The sequence below is a fragment of the Malus domestica genome, chromosome 14 (genome assembly GCF_042453785.1).
Source record: "Malus domestica chromosome 14, GDT2T_hap1".
Lineage (NCBI taxonomy): Eukaryota > Viridiplantae > Streptophyta > Magnoliopsida > Rosales > Rosaceae > Malus > Malus domestica.
The window spans coordinates 3765096-3782721 of record NC_091674.1 but is presented as its reverse complement, the minus strand read 5'-3'; the positions used below and the strand labels follow the sequence as shown (position 1 = coordinate 3782721).

Sequence of the window (17626 nt, the reverse complement as noted above, 5' to 3'; positions counted from 1 at the left end):
CTCATCCCCTCTTATTTATGCAGTTACAGTTAAGCCACGTCAACATTTTATATTCCTATTGTTTTTTGTCTTATCTCTATAAAAAATCAATATAAAATGTTGACATGGTTTAACTGTGACCGCATAAATAGGAGGGGATAAGAATGACACCATAACAAGAGGGCAGACAATCTGCCTCCGTTCTCGTAATGCAACTCATTATTCATTTAATTTAGGGAACTTTAACGAAAAACTCTAGGTACTGTTTACTTTAACAAAAAAATCATATTTTTAGAATAAAAAGTCAATTATGATACTATTCATTTTACCCTTTATTTTGTCCTTATCGTTAAAACTCAAAGTTTTCAACCCATTTTCATTAATTTTCCTTTTAATTAATTACAACATTAACTACAATATTAACATGTATTTTATACAATTCTCATCTGACGACCATATATAATTTTACATGAGTATATGTAAATTAGAATCCTATATTTGATCGTTGAAATGATTGTATTAAATACATGTAAAAAGTAACAAAATAAAGAGTGATCAAATTCAATAAAATACAGCAAGGGTTCATTCAAAAGGGGCAGAAGCCCCAAATAAATTTGCAAGGCTACATAAGTTAGGCGGGAAAACTGACTCAATCCCACTATTTCTGCGCGCCAAAAGCAAAGTAAATGACGATGGAAGGGCAACGAACTCAGATCGAATTCAAATCAAATACGAAGCATTCATGAAATGCAATCAAAGATCAGTGCCTTCTTCAAACCCTCCTCCTCCTATTCTTCTTCTTCTTCACCCAAACCAGCAGCCCCACCTCCGATTGTTACCGGTGGAAACGACGACGAATTGACCGTCTGGGAAAAGACGCAGCACCAATACTGCAACACCTATAAGCGAAGAGCTCCAAACCCGCAAAGGTATTCGTTTTTTGTTCTGGGATTTGAGCTGTTTGGATGCCGAGAAAAAGTTTTTTATTTTTTGAGTTGTTTTGTTTCTGGGTTCGCTTCAGTTAAGAGAATTAGGAAATGGGTTTAGAGTGAATTTAAATTCTGGGATTTCCCTTGCAGAAAATCTTAGATTTTTTTTTATTTATATGAACCCTTTTTATTTATTGGATTTTGTTTCCCTTCCAATCTTTTCTTTGTGTACTAAAGTAGTGGAAGGGACAAAAGTTCAGTTCAATTGCCGGAGAAACCCTTTTCGGATGATAATTCCAGGAAGCCGGAATCGACCACATTGGGAAGAACAGTGATCAAGAACAAGAAGAGAAGCTATGCTCAGTTCTATTTAGACTTTGGTCAGTCTGATTTCAATTTGCACACGTGCTCCACGTGCGGGGTCAAGTATACCGCCGGAGACGAAGGCGATGAGAAGGCTCACAAGGCATTTCACAAGGACTATACCAATGGAATTCCATTCAAGGTGCAAATTTGTTAGAAGTTATGTGTCTCCTTTGTTTGGTCCATTGATAAAAAAATGAGTTTGTTAGAAATGGGTGCTTGTTTCCTCAAATTGCTGACCAGATTTTGCAGGGATGGTGCAATGAGAGGGTTGTTCATCTGCCTTCTGTTGAAGGAGGTCGGATTGTTTTGGTGTTAGATTCTGATCCTCCGGCGCAGAGAAACAAGGTTCGAATACAAAATCTGTTTTCTTGAATTTGATACTTTATATGTTAGTAGGGGATGTTTTAAGGATACAAGGAGGTTCGCTTAGTGGCGCTACTATGTTGTATTGGCAGGTCGGGGAAGTTGTGAAGAGGATGGAGACTGAGCTTGGAAATGGATGGATTTTGCACAAGTTGTGTAAGGTGACTGGTTGGAATTTTTTGTTGCATCAAATGTCATTGAGAATTCTTGAACAGCCATTGATTTCGGCATTTGCGCACACTTTCATCTATTCAAGATTTTCTCTTAACTTTCGTGAATTTTTCGGTGCCATGTAATTTCATAATTATGCCAATGTCTATGCGTTCCTCTATGCTTATAGGAGGACAATATATCTCAGTTTTTCTCTATGGTATGATTGAAATATTAGCTCCGTTTCCGGTATCTCACCCTTATGTTTGCAGGTGTATCTGTACATTTTGTCTCAAAGGGTTGCTGGATGTCTAGTTGCGGAACCAATAAAAGAAGCACACAAAGTTCCTTCATGTGCAGTCGATGGAAGTTCTGATGGTACTACTACGCATGAAGCTAAATTATCTACTCTCCAATTTGGGGATATCAGGTTTCAGAGGGAAGTCAGGAAAAAAGCCCATTTTGCATCCGAAGCATTGAATGAGAATCTCAATGGCGCTATATTCTGCGAAAGGGAAGCAGTGCCTGCTGTCTGCGGCGTTAGAGCTATTTGGGTCACTCCATCTAACAGAAGAAAACACATAGCCACCCAGTTATTGGATACCCTGAGGTATGCCCAAGTCCTTGCTATCATATCCTCTATATTTTGAAATGGAAATCGAATGTAGGATAATAAAACTCTGCGATTTGGATCACGAACTGCTAATTACGTCCGCCAACTTTAAGTAGATTTTGGTATAATAAATTGTCCAAGTGTCTGAAAGAAACACAAGTTCTTTTCATTCAGTCCTTATTCATACCGATGATGTCCTTCGGAACTAAGAAATTCTTTTGAACCTCTGATCATTGTTGGTCCTTCTAGAGATCGTAACCATCAAACCCTAATCTGTGTATGGAGAATTTATTGCTTGAGCGGCAGACCACAGTTATACCACCGCTTGAGCGACAGAATTCAGTTACACCACTGCTTGAGCGGCAGAGAATTACTTTAAAGGTTGATGACACTAACCTGCATTTCACGCCATGAAGATCACTGCAGCAATATAACCTTTTTCTCTCGTGTGATCGAAAATATTACCAAACTCCCAATGGGACGAGTTTATGTCTAAATCTGAAATGGTAAACACCTTTTTCACACCGAGAGAAGGGACCATATCACTATATCTATATATATATACTTATGGACACTAGCGGAGCCAACATGGGGGCATTGGCATCCTTTGACCCCAATAACCTTGTCAAGTTATCCCTTTGAAAATTTTATGAACCCGTATAGTAGCACTGCAACAGCAGCTTTGCAGCAGCACGTTGCTTTGTAAACTTATCCCAATAACCTTTTACTTGTAAACTTATCCTTTTCTAAACTTATCCCTTAAAAAAAAATTAATACCTTTCTAATTTAACAAAGCTACGTCGTTTGCATAATGAGTTTTCTGCGTTGAAAGGGATTATTAGCCTTGCACAAAAGTTGACGGAGACAAAGAGGGACAGACAATATCCCTTGGTGTACTCGCTAATGAAATTAACATTGATTTTAACTGTTGCGACTGCTTCAGTTGAAATAGTTTTTTCGGTGATGAAAATTATGAAGAGTCCACATCTTAATAAGATGGGTTGAATGATAGTTTGGTTGTGTACATTGAGAAAGATGTTTTCGGTTCTATTGATAAAAATGTTCTAATTCTATGTTTCTAAAATATGAGAACACACCATGCACAATTATAAATGAAAGTATGATGGAATTTTTAAAGCTATTTTATGACCCCATCGTTTTAAATTCCTGGCTCCGCCACTGCTTATGGAAGTTCCTCCCATCAAGGAAAGGAGTTACCATCAGTTACATCTTCAATGTAACCGTCTGATTCAAATCAATATGAATCTCTTTAGGTTTCCCTCCAAGACTTTGTTCCGGAAACTGCATTAGTGCATTAGTTAGGCTAAGTTCAATATATATAACTCACTTAGCTTATAATAATACACTTGTTGAATGTTTGATGAAACTCACATTAAGTTTCTTACAATCATCTGAAATCATTATCTGTCCTATTATCGCAGAAGATTGATTCGCTTGCTTCTTGTCGATGTCTGTTCCATCTAGCATTTGGATGTTTACATATTATTTCTCCATCACAGGAAAAGTTTCTGCATGGGATTTGTCCTCGAACGCTCTCAACTGGCATTCTCTCAACCAACATCGGCTGGAAAGGCATTGGCGTCCAATTATATTGGTGGTGGAGGATATTTTCTGGTGTACAAAACCAACCATATTGTCCCATGAAACACAGATATCTGTGACTGCGTCCATGCGTACCATGAGTTTCATTTCTTTAAAAACAATCTTGACATGTCCGTTTACAACACGATATTGTAAACTACTCTTGTTTATGAGAAGGGGATTCAAACTCAGGTGCAGACTGGGTTCGTATCTTAATTATAAAAAACATGTACATCGGTAATTCCGTAATTTGATATAATCAAATACAATCAATGTTGTGCTAGAGCATCAAATGGAACAAATAAAATGAAAGAAATAACTCTTAATTTATTAATTGATTGAGATAACAAATGTACAAAGAGAATCTCACAATTGGCTCACACAAATTATTTCTAGGTGAGCTTCTTTTATTACAAAACAAATGATTTCCCTTCTAATATGTAAAGCCATAAACAAGTTTGTGATGGAGAGAAAAACAAGGATAATCGATACAAAGTAATTGACTATGATTTATATCGAGCCACATGTCAACAACTAGAAATATATAGAAACCCAAAACTAATTTGTCCTTTTCAAGTTTGCAGAGGAATTAAAAAGGAGTGAAAATCACACATTTCTTGTGTACTGTACATCTACAAAAAGAGATCTGTTCAAAGGTCAAACAACTTTGTTGCTAATTGTGGGTTATGAAAGCAGCGTGTTTGTCTTCTTGCACTTGAGTTCAAAAACACCGAATCTATATTTTTAGTGATACAAGTGGTGCAATGGAAAGTAGAATCAAACTCAATATCTCATACAAATCCCAATTTGGGGTCACGGCTTCAACAAAACAAATTGGACCAAACGCCCTCAACAAAAAAAATTCAAAACTTGCCCAAAATAATATATCAAATCATGCAAGGGTAATTTGGTAATTTGGACATCATAAAATATAATATAAATATAAATGGGAAGAGAGAAAAGAATAAAAAAAATGAAAGGGAAGAGAGAAAAGAGTAAACAAATGACAAAGTTGATGGTGCCCACGTGATGGGGATGAAAAATATAATAAAAAATAGGAAAAATTAGTATCCGGTCCCTAGCTTTTACTGTTCATTGACTAAAACCTTATTAGTTCTCAAATTTTGATTCAAGTCCCTAGCATTAATGTGATAATGAATTTACTTGTTTATTATATAATTTTTTAATATAAAAATTAGTAATTAATTTAGGGTTTAATACTCACACCTCTATTAAACTTCTAATTAATTTTCAATTCAAACATTTCCAAAATAATAAAAAATTAAATTAACTTAAGTTTGTACCTATTAGTTTTTTTTATATATAAAAAGATTCTCAATTTTTTAATCTTAAATGTACCCATTCATATAATTTTTCAATTTTTTTAATCTTAAATGTACCCATTCTCAAATATATTTATTTGTTATATGTAAAATGTCACAGCCCGTTCCAAAATATTACATTCGTGGCTGTGAATGGACGAAATTGCCCTTAAGAAATACTAAGTATGTGAAGCTCAAGTTGATAATTATCTAGGTTCCTAAGTTTTGAAAATAAAATGAAATTTAATAAGGATGGAACTTAGATTTTTAGGTTAAAATTTTGTGGTTTGGAGTTGGGGATTGGAAAAGGACATCCCCACATCCCTCAATCCTCTCCCTATTTTCTGCATGCTGTCTCTCTCTCTCTTCCCTCACGACTCTCTCACTCTCTCTGTCACTCTTCTTCTCCGTTCGAACCAAACCAACCACAAAACCACCCTAAACTTCTACCAACGACGGAGTTAAAACCACCATCAAACTCCTGGAACCTCCACGATCACGATGGTATCCATTTCAGGTAAGTTTTGCTTCGGAAAACCCTAGTTTCAAAGTTCCCGTGAAATGGTACTGTTCATGATCTTCTAAATGACTACGTTTTAGGCTAAAACAAGATCACAGCGGGCTTAGTGAGGTCCCAAGGAAGCTCGGAGTGCTTCGTTGGAAGTTTTTGGACGTAAGAACACGGAGATCGACAAGTTCAAAATTTGGCCGGAACTTTCTAGGATTTTTCCGGCGAATCCCCGGCGAGTTAGGAGTCAAGGTAGGTATCAATATCTTCGTCTCGTCAAGTACTACAACTTTCCTTTTTGTTTCACTCAATTTCGTTGAGTATTGAAGAAGTTATACTCATTTGAAAAATACCCAGTTTCCGGCGACCTCCGAGGCTTTCGAGGCAGTTTCCGGCCAAACCACGGAGAACTAGGTGTTGTGCAAGGTACCATTCTCTTTGTCTCTTCAAGGGCTACAACTCTCGTTTTTGAATCACTTGATTTCGTTGAGAAATGACAAAGTTATGGCAATTTGAAAAACCGCCGCTGGAAAAACCAGTCCGGCGACCCAAGGAAGAAGAAGGTGCGCGTGGGGGCGCGTAGGTCCGTGCCTTCCTTGGCGCGTGGGGGCGCGTGCTACAGTAAAAAAAATTATTTTAAAAATATGTCGACGTCCGTGACGTCGAGTAGATCACCGTGGTATATTCATATACCCAATTTGAGCACCGTATGAGAAATTTATTACGAATTGTTGGTTAGGTGCTTTAAATAACGTTTTATAGTTTTTGCAATAGGTGAAAATGTGAATTAACGATCCGACCGTTGGATGGTGATGAAATTTTAGGAAGTTGTCCTAGAGGTATATTGTGGACCTCTGGAAGTTATGGATTTAAAATCTGAGTGGCAGATCTTCCGGATCGATCTACGTAGTGACGTATTTTATATAAGTTATATATTCTATCGATATGAATTCTAAGGTTGGAATTGATTATTGTTTTAGGCGCCGATCGTCATGACGCCTTGGCGTATTGTGCTAGAGAGTTGTAGGGCGAACTCCAGGTGAGTGGGCAGTTTTGTTTTCCGTATATATATATACTTGACGTTTTCCCAGAAATTGAATTAGAATGAAATTATGTTTTAAATGAAAGGTATATAAAATTATATGAAAACGTGAATTGAGATGCCATGCATAAAAGTATATGAAAAGTATATAGAAATGTGAATCGAATTGCCATGCATGAAATGATATGAAAAGTATGAATTGATATATGATGCATATGTATGAATTGGTGCGGCGGACGCACAGGTGAGTATCAGGTGAGTATTTAAATACTGTTATGATGATGTTGATATATATTGAGCTCAAATCCTGCACCATGGTTTAGTGCTTATAGTATTCACCGCATCGCACGCTCGCCTTGGATCCAAGTAGATGCTGGTCGCACAGTCCACGTGGAGTGGGTGCGACGGGCCAGTCGTAGAGTGTTAGTGAGATTTCGACTGGTGGGTGACCTTAGATTATGTGCACAGATGATTGATGAGAAAGCACTAGAGCGTAACTTGTGTGCAGAAGGCCGTACAGGTCACAGAGGTGACTCCGGCAGAGTGAGAGTGATAGATTTTAAGCTCTAGGTTCAACCGTACAGGGCTATTAGAGGGCCTCCGGTTGATTACTTTCTTGCACCTGATATGATTATTGTTGATGCATCCATACTTAACTGTTGAATTAGACATGGCATGGCATGATTGTTAAAGAAAAAAATGTTGAGATAGTAAAAATGAATTATTGAGAATATATATGTATATTTATATTTTACATTTCTGGGAAAGTATACAAGTTTTACGGAGAGGGGTTACAACGTTTGCGAAATGTTTGGATTTGGAAAAGAATTGTTTTACTGACCCACTCAATTTTGGTTTTGCGCCCCTCCAGGTTCAGGAATCACAAAGGTGTGGTGACTACAAGGAATTTGACGGTGTTCTGACAGATTGGACAAAATTAGGACTCACCTTCAGGTGTATCAACTTATAAATTGTATCTTAAAGCTTCCGTACTGTGCAAATGGTTACGTCACTCTCACGTGACGGCCAGCATGCCCTCCTTCGGGACGGGGTGTGTCAGTTGGTATCAGAGCATGGTTGCAGTCTTGGACATTTTGAGAAGTTCTAGTGAATTCTGTCAGAACTACACCGCCTCGTAGCAAGCCACTTAGTTAGAGGAATTTAGTCTCCCTGATTTAGCGGTTTAGGGGAAACTATTATTATGGTGATTCAGTATATTATCGAAATGGACATTTTAAGACGGGTTATGAGTTGAACTTGAATCACTTAAGAGAAATGATGAACCTGAGGGAACAAAGTGACGGATTAACCAATGGGAAAAGATGTTTCGGATTATGCAAGTTAAAGGAAATTTCCTTCTGACAGGTGGGTCGAGACGACTACCTGGTTTTGGTTATGAATTTGTATCCTGGTGGAAACAGGAGTATGATTTGTTGTCACCGGAGGAACAGCCGATTTAAAATTGTTTAAGGACTTGTTTAAGGAAAAGTTTATCCCTCCGGCATTTATCGATGGTAGTAAGCAAGAGTTTGCAAATGTGAATCAAGGAAGTTGACGATAAATGAATATTATAGAAAGTTTTCAGACTAGCCTCGTTTCCATTCGGATATTGCTGCTAATTTGGTGGAGGTGTTATGTTGTTTTAAGCTGGGTGGCAAAAAGGGAAGTGGTATTTTGGGTGACCACTATCCATTGTACTTCTTACTAGGAATATACGAGATGCTGTTGAGTCTTGAGGACTCTGAGAACATGAGCAACGAGAATAAAGAAGAATAAGAAATGAATGGGAATTAAAAGAAGACGATAAAGTTAATGATTCGTCATATCAAGGATATAGAAAGATTTAGAGCTTCGAAAGAAGTGAAGCTAGAGTTAATTCTTCCAGCTGAGGTTTTAATGTCACTGGTCAGAGTAAAAGTGATGGATATACTGGTAATCCCAGATATTTGAGACAAGGTGTCTCGAGTAAAGGAATTGTACCTTGTGCAGCAGGTACAAAATTAACACTTTGAGAAATGTGAAATCAAGGAATGTGTTTATGTGAACAGAGGGGACACAGAATTGTGAATCGTCCCTAGAATCAGTTGTACTCAACAATTTTCCATGATATCATAGTGTCGATTCAGCAGAGTTATGGACTTAGTAGTTTGGTCGGATTGACCGTGGGTACAGAGAGATTTGATGAGTTATATGTTCAGCCATACATGCCACGAGAGGTGGATCTGGCTGACGCATGAGAAATTGGTGAGTTATAGGCTCGGCCGTACCGACCACGCGGAGTGGATCCGGCCGACGTATTATTGAGATAAGAGTTGAATCAGCCGTATTGGTCATTCTAGTTGACTTCGGCTGATATATTTCTTATTATGTATGTTATTATCTAGAGAGTAGTAAATAAATGTAGTTGAGACGAGTGTATGTATTTTGCATTAGTAATGTTATATCTTTGAGGACAACGATGATTTATCAGTATTGCGGGCTGCAGACCGTAATATTAATAACTCATTCGTGGATTCGTTAAGCAAGCAACCCGGTAGATTATTTTATGTTAGTATTGTACTTATTTAGAATGCTTAATAATAATAGAATATATATTGTATCAGTTAATTCTGTTCCATTAGATTGGTTGGTTATAATTGTGACAAGACGGAATGTTACGGGAAACCAGTACTTTCCATCGATCTGGATGACCAGAGATTACTTTTGTAAGTATGCAAAGTGAAGTGAGTTCAACCATTATTTATGCTGTGAAAGCAAAGAGATTGTTTTGAAAGGCTGCCCAAAAATACTTAGTTCCTGTGGTGCTAAATGATGTTGTTTGGAGTAGTGTGAATAATGTCGAAAGGGTTAGACTTTTCTTGATGTCTTCCCTGAAAGTATACCTGGATTGTCTTCAGGCAGAGATATGAGGTTCATTATTGATTTGTTACCAGGTATAAATTTATATTGGAGATTGGTTCAGGATGAGTTAAGGGAATTGGAAATTCAGTTGAAAGAATTGGTTGATAAAAGCTTCATTCAACCTAGTACAACACTTTTGAGGAGCCCCAGTTTGTTGGTGAGGAAGAAAATGGATCTTGAGACTGTTCATTGATTATAGACAATGGAATTGGTAACGATCGAGAACCGTTATCCATGATAGTGTACTGATGTTTAGTTGATAAGCTCAGAGATGTTTGTGTAATTTCAAAGATTGATTGAGGTCTGGTTATTACCAATTGAAGATTTTGAGCGACATTGATCATAAGATGGTTTTCTGGATTTGTTATGATCTTTTATGAGTTTTGGTGATGCTATAAGAAAACTCACGCTGTTTTAGGAGTTTATGGATGAAGTATTCCACGAATGCCTTGATAAATTGATATCATTTTCATTGAAGATATTCTGGCATATTCTGAGCCAGGGCAGAGCATGTAAACGTATTAAGTCGGTGAAGCAAAGATTGAGAGAACGTTGGTTGTATGCTAAGTTTAGCAAATGCGAATGTTGGATGAATCAGGTGGCATTCTGAGATTGGTTATATCTGCTTAAGGTATTCAAATGAATTCTTAAAAGGCAGTAGAATTGAGAAATTGGAACAACCACAAGCCATAATTGAGATTCGGAAATTCTTAACTTACCAGGCTATCTTGAATGGTATTGGATGCATGTTAATGCAAATGTTAGGGTGATTGCATACGTTTCACGACAAATGGAATCTCATGAGATGAATTACCCTACTGGTGATTTGGAAGTCACGATTACCATCCTTGCTGTGAAGTTATGGAGACATTATATTTTAGTGAGAATGCAAGATTTTTTTTACGAATCCAAAAAGTCTTCAATATCCATTACTTGGAAGGATTTTGATATGAGGCAGCGAAAGTGAATTGTATTGCTTAATGAACATGATTGTACGATCAGGGTGATCGTAAAGTTTGTTCTAGCTGAAGCACTTGGTGAGAAGACTACAGTAAGATTAATGTCTGGCATGTTTACCAAGAGTATCATCTTGGGGATTGAAAACCAACGGAAGAAAAAAAAAAAATTAAGAATGGAAGATCGAGAAGAAGTTATACTTGTTAATTTTCAAGTTAGGCCTGTTTGGTAAGGTCGTATTCGAAACTTAAATGTTTGACGAGGAAATTTAATAAATTACCAAGGCAGAGAAAGAAAGGAAAAAGAATGAGTACATGATTCGTGAATCAAATGGTATGTGGATACAAGAAAACAAAAAGTATGTGCTTAATGTTGTGGGTTTAAAGCAAGAAATTTTGGACGAAGTACACTGTTCAGCTTCTGCAATATTCCGGAAGTAATAAGATTTATCATACCACTCGACAGTTTTATTTGATCAGCAGATTGAGGCGGAAAGAGATAAACCTTTGGATTGAGACAGCTATTTTCTGTTTCTAAACAGAAATGGAAAGAGAATTGGATTACGGAACTGCTGAGTTTCTTAAGTATGTTGGGTGCGCAGTTTCCGAAATAACGCCATAGGGTCCCTGAAGCGTGTCATGTGTGTCGATTTTTGCTGAATTGTGGATGGAATGCTTCTGGGTAGAGAAAGATTCGATCACAAAAGAATTTTAGTGGGCCCGAAATTTTGGATGAGTCTCTTCTAAGAATATTCAGGTGAGTAAGTTAACCTGAAAGTAGCCAGGAATGGCAAAAGAGATTAACAGATGGATATGCCACTAATCGAGTATATAAGGTAAATGGTTTTATATTTTCGAAGTGTTCACCATAGAAAAGTATAATTCGGGTTGGAAAGGAAGGCAAGTTAAATCCTAAATGAATCGGACTTAACGTGATCATCGAAAGGTTGGTGAAGTTGATTATAGAATTGAATGGCTTCCAGAGTTGTCGTAAGTGCATGATGTGTTTCATGATTCAATATTTTGGAAAATTCACCATGAACAGAAATAGTAAGATTCAGAAAGGAAGACAAGATAAGTCTTGAACACATCAGTCCGTTTTGATCATTAAGGGAATCGACGAAGTTGCATACAAGTTTGTGATGCCTTCAGAATTGGCTAAGGCACATAATGTATTTTATGTTCGATGCGTTGTCACTAGGTGGCAGAGTCGTCTCATGGAATTCTGGTGCAACTATTGAGAATTAAGCTGGATCTAATTAGTGAGGAGCTATGGACGACTTTGGATTGGAAAAAGAAAATCCTGAGAGTTAAGATAGAGTAAATGGTAAAAGTTTTGTGAAGGAATTATTCAGTGGAAGAAAATTGCGTGGGAGAAAGAGAATCGGATGAAAGAAACTTACCGAGTTTGGTATGAGTATTGATGGGTTGATTGGTGGTTGGAATTTCGGGGACGAAATTCTATAAGGAGGGGAGATTGTCACAGCCCGTTCCAAAATATTACATTCGTGGCTGTGAATGAACGAAATTGCCCTTAATAAATACTAAGTATGTGAAGCTCAAGTTGATAATTATCTAGGTTCCTAAGTTTTGAAAAAAAAAAGGAATTTAATAAGGATGAAACTTAGATTTTTAGGTTAAAATTTTGTGGTTTGGAGTTGGGGATTGGAAAAGGACATCCCCACATCCCTCAATCCTCTCCCTATTTTCTGCATGCTGTCTCTCTCTCTCTTCCCTCACGACTCTCTCACTCTCTCTGTCACTCTTCTTCTCCGTTCGAACCAAACCAACCACAAAACCACCCTAAACTTCTACCAACGACGGAGTTAAAACCACCATCAAACTCCTGGAACCTCCACGATCACGATGGTATCCATTTCAGGTAAGTTTTGCTTCGGAAAACCCTAGTTTCAAAGTTCCCGTGAAATGGTACTGTTCATGATCTTCTAAATGACTACGTTTTAGGTTAAAACAAGATCACAGCGGACTTAGTGAGGTCCCAAGGAAGCTCGGAGTGCTTCGTTGGAAGTTTTTGGACGTAAGAACACGGAGATCGACAAGTTCAAAATTTGGCCGGAACTTTCGAGGCTTTTTCCGGTGAATCCCCGGCGAGTTAGGAGTCAAGGTAGGTATCAATCTCTTCGTCTCATCAAGTACTACAACTTTCCTTTTTGTTTCACTCAATTTCGTTGAGTATTGAAGAAGTTATACTCATTTGAAAAATACCCAGTTTCCGGCGACCTCCGAGGCTTTCGAGGCAGTTTCCGGCCAAACCACGGAGAACTAGGTGTTGTGCAAGGTACCATTCTCTTTTTCTCTTCAAGGGCTACAACTCTCGTTTTTGAATCACTTGATTTCGTTGAGAAATGACAAAGTTATGGCAATTTGAAAAACGGCCGCCGGAAAAACCAGTCCGGCGACCCAAGGAAGAAGAAGGTGCGTGTGGGGGCGCGTAGGTCCGTGCCTTCCTTGGCGCGTGGGGGCGCGTGCTACAGTAAAAAAAATTATTTTAAAAATATGTCGACGTCCGTGACGTCGAGTAGATCACCGTGGTATATTCATATACCCAATTTGAGCACCGTATGAGAAAATTATTACGAATTGTTGGTTAGGTGCTTTAAATAACGTTTTATAGTTTTTGCAATAGGTGAAAATGTGAATTAACGATCCGACCGTTGGATGGTGATGAAATTTTAGGAAGTTGTCCTAGAGGTATATTGTGGACCTCTGGAAGTTATGGATTTAAAATCTGAGTGGCAGATCTTCCGGATCGATCTACGTAGTGACGTATTTTATATAAGTTATATATTCTATCGATATGAATTCTAAGGTTGGAATTGATTATTGTTTTAGGCGCCGATCGTCATGACGCCTTGGCGTATTGTGCTAGGGAGTTGTAGGGCGAACTCCAGGTGAGTGGGCAGTTTTGTTTTCCGTATATATATATACTTGACGTTTTCCCAGAAATTGAATTAGAATGAAATTATGTTTTAAATGAAAGGTATATAAAATTATATGAAAACGCGAATTGAGATGCCATGCATAAAAGTATATGAAAAGTATATAGAAATGTGAATCGAATTGCCATGCATGAAATGATATGAAAAGTATGAATTGATATATGATGCATATGTATGAATTGGTGCGGCGGACGCACAGGTGAGTATCAGGTGAGTATTTAAATACTGTTATGATGATGTTGATATATATTGAGCTCAAATCCTGCACCATGGTTTAGTGCTTATAGTATTCACCGCATCGCACGCTCGCCTTGGATCCAAGTAGATGCTGGTCGCACAGTCCACGCGGAGTGGGTGCGACGGGCCAGTCGTAGAGTGTTAGTGAGATTTCGACTGGTGGGTGACCTTAGATTATGTGCACAGATGATTGATGAGAAGGCACTAGAGCGTAACTTGTGTGCAGAAGGCCGTACAGGTCACAGAGGTGACTCCGGCAGAGTGAGAGTGATAGATTTTAAGCTCTAGGTTCAACCGTACAGGGCTATTAGAGGGCCTCCGGTTGATTACTTTCTTGCACCTGATATGATTATTGTTGATGCATCCATACTTAACTGTTGAATTAGACATGGCATGGCATGATTGTTAAAGAAAAAAATGTTGAGATAGTAAAAATGAATTATTGAGAATATATATGTATATTTATATTTTACATTTCTGGGAAAGTATACAAGTTTTACGGAGAGGGGTTACAACGTTTGCGAAATGTTTGGATTTGGAAAAGAATTGTATCTTAAAGCTTCCGTACTGTGCAAATGGTTACGTCACTCTCACGTGACGGCCAGCATGCCCTCCTTCGGGACGGGGTGTGTCATAAAATGTACCCTTTTTTTAATATAAAATTCATTCAAATTTTTTAATCCATGTTTAAACTTATATGGGTACATTCTTTTTCGTTGATTTGAGAATGTATCCATGTTTTGGTACAATAACTTTTTTTGTTAATTTTGGTTAATGTACCCATACATATATGTACACACACACACACACACACACACACACACAATATAATAGAGAGTATAATTTATATTTTATTATTTTTAATCCCATAAATTATGGGTTTTATTTAAAATCTCATTAATATAAACAATTACAAATTTCAATTTTTAATTTTTAATTAAAAAAATATAGTAACTTACATTATTACATTAATGTTAGGGATCTCAATCAAAAACTAAAAACTAACAAGGTTTCAATCAAAGAATATTGATAGCTAGGGACCGCATCCAAAGTGTCCCTAAAAAATAAGAAAAATCATAAATGTTTTGTTCAAAACATCTTAAGAGGTGCGTAGCGCCGATGATAAAAAAGAAAATAACGAAATAAAAAATATTGAAGCAATTCACGCATATAAATATATTTAAAATGTCTAAGTCGCGCGTAGAGCACTGTAATTCAAAAAATGTCTTTTGCAGGTGGGAAGAGAGAAAAGAATAAAAAAAATAGAAGGATGAGTGAAAGTTGATGGTGCCCATGTGAAGGGAAAAGAAAAATATAATAATAAAAAAAATCATGAATATTGTATTCAAAACATATTAAGAGACGCGTAGTGTTGATAAGAAATTAGTAAAGTTAAAAAAAAAAAAATTAGTACCTTACAATATGTTAGCAATAATGTGATTCAATCAGTTGTTTATTAAATATTATTTTCTTTATAGAAAATGTCTTTCGCACGCGAATAATAATGTGATTAAATTAATTGTCAAATAATTGTGTTTTTTTTTTAACAAACGATATTATCTACACTAAGGGAGAATGAGTGGGGTTAGCCTCACCATGAGCATAATGTGATTCAATCAATTGTTTATTAAATCTTATGTGGAACTTTAAATGAATTCTATAGAAACCGATTTTATTATGTGAATTCAGCTGTTTTAATTGGTTTATGAGAGATTTCTTCTAGCATTATATAAAATTATTCATTTACTTCAAATATTTGACTTTCCTTTTATCAATTTACACAAATAAATATATTTAAAATATGTAAGTCACGCGTAGCACGCTATAATTTAAAAAAAAAACCTTCTACATGCACTTGAACGCGTGCATGAAGGCTAGAGTCTTAATATTTTTTGACTGGAGGAGGGCGGTTGGTACTATGGTTGAATCTTGACTAGTCAAGTTCAAAATTCTTCCTGGTTCCAATGTTGTAACTAATGAAAAACAGACAACAATACATTCATGATGCTGACATGTCTTGTGTTTTTTTTTTCACGGAAAATGACCTTTTTTTTGGGATTAGAGAAATTCCGTGATCGTAACCGTTCATTGTACATTATACGATCATTTTCATTAGGTGCAATTTATATTTAATTTTAAATTTTAAAATTTAAAATGATTTCTGATCGCACAATGTATGATGAACGCGTACAATCACAGAATTTTTTTTCTTTTTAAACTGGCAAAAAAACCATGAATTTCCGATATTGCCCAAACAAAAGCCGGAACGAACCGTTTTCAATTGATTGGGCCCCAAGCTTCCACATTTCACATCTATGGCATGAGTGCTCTTGAAATTACGATCGAACTTCCTACGAAAACATCAAGTACAGAATTCCCTAAATACCCCTACTGCCTTACCCTATTTACCACTTCGGTCCAAAACCCCGACACAGCTCCGTATAACCCCCTTCCCCTGCTCATTTCTCCACCTCCACCAAAATTCCCCAAATTTTACGTTTCGATTTTTAAAACTCTGACGAATTTAATCACCGGAAATCTGATGTCATCTCGCCGGAGACGGGAGAGAGTAGAGATGATGGAGGCCGAAGGAGGCGTCTCGTTCCCTGTCGTCTTCTCCGATGGCGAGACCGAGACCGATATCGGCGACCTCGTCGTTTACCCAAAGCTTGATTTCCCGCGGTTCCTGTCGGTTCTGAGCCACAAGATAGGAATCTTGCCGGGGCAGTTCACTGTTTTCCTATCCTCGCCGGAGACCCGCCAGCGAATCCCCATCACCGGCAAGGTCAACTTCAGCGCGATTTCTCAAGAGAAGAACTGCTGCTTCCTCGTGGAGCTCAAGCGGTCGAGGCGGCGGAAGAATCACAATTACCAGGTCCACCACCACCAAGACTTCCAAGAAGACGAGCACCACAACACGGCGTCGTTGGGAGCTCAAAATCCGATCAACAAGAATCTCCATCGCGAGAATGTTATGCTCTTAAAACGCGGCATGGAGATCGAAAACGGAAACGCCGCCGGATTGACCATGCCTTTTGCGGGTCGGGCCGAGTACGAGAATGGGGCCAGGGAGCTGCAGTCTGAGAAAGAGAGGTACTTGACGGACATGGGGCTGGGACGGGCGGATGGGCTCGGGATTGGGCTGGGCCGCCGGAGTGGAGCGACGGCGTGCGAGGGGTGTTCGAGGGCGAACGAGATGGGGAGAGAAGTGGGGTTCCACTGGTGCGCTTACGACCCAGTGACTTTCGCGTTCAGGTCGCTGGCGGGTCCGATTTCCCGACCCGTTAAAGGGTCCGACTAGAAAAGTCCCGGTCTTCTGGGTTTTTGATTGGTGATAGGGAGATTGATAGTATGCGGTTGGGTATAAGAGAAGGAAGGTATACCTGACTATGACATAATTTTAAAGTGTGTATATTTTGTGTATATGGTCGCATGGACTGCGGAAGTGTTAGAAGGACGATGTCGTTTTAGGAAATTGGAGGTGAGATTTTGGGGGTAATGTAGCTGTCTAGAGAGGGACAATGTTTCCTATTCGATGTTTGGGAGGAGGATTTGGGTTTGGTTTTTGTAATCCATGGATTGGATTACTTTCCCGTCCAATCAGAATTTGAACTGTTAGTATCATCGAGGAGGGGCTCCACACTACCTTATATGAATGGCTTTGTATGAATCCACATCTTTTTTAGTGAGAAAATAGA

General features: G+C 38.0%; 1 protein-coding gene and 2 long non-coding RNA genes across 6 annotated transcripts; all 3 read left to right on the top strand.

Moving 5' to 3' along the window:
• Positions 1-583: 583 nt before the first annotated feature.
• Positions 584-4315, top strand: LOC103430990 (protein CHROMOSOME TRANSMISSION FIDELITY 7-like). Of its 4 annotated transcripts, none has more exons than XM_070812458.1 (6): positions 584-908; positions 1149-1413; positions 1524-1619; positions 1730-1798; positions 2060-2397; positions 3921-4315. In XM_070812458.1, the coding sequence occupies exons 1-6, from the start codon at positions 727-729 to the stop codon at positions 4063-4065; spliced, it is 1095 nt and encodes a 364-aa protein (XP_070668559.1). In that variant the 5' UTR covers positions 584-726; the 3' UTR covers positions 4066-4315. The 4 variants fall into 4 exon arrangements, with proteins under 4 accessions (XP_070668559.1, XP_028949034.2, XP_028949035.2 ...); XM_029093201.2 differs by having other exon boundaries at positions 1515-1619; XM_029093202.2 differs by having other exon boundaries at positions 1146-1413.
• A 1282-nt stretch (positions 4316-5597) lies between these two features.
• LOC139191604 (uncharacterized) lies at positions 5598-8425 on the top strand. Its single transcript, XR_011575700.1, has 5 exons — positions 5598-5841; positions 5925-6084; positions 6190-6258; positions 6813-6871; positions 7746-8425. It is a non-coding gene; the product is annotated as an uncharacterized lncRNA (long non-coding RNA).
• Positions 8426-10474: 2049 nt separating this feature from the next.
• Positions 10475-14600, top strand: LOC139191605 (uncharacterized). The gene is made up of 2 exons (XR_011575701.1): positions 10475-13030; positions 13585-14600. It is a non-coding gene; the product is annotated as an uncharacterized lncRNA (long non-coding RNA).
• Positions 14601-17626: the final 3026 nt, after the last annotated feature.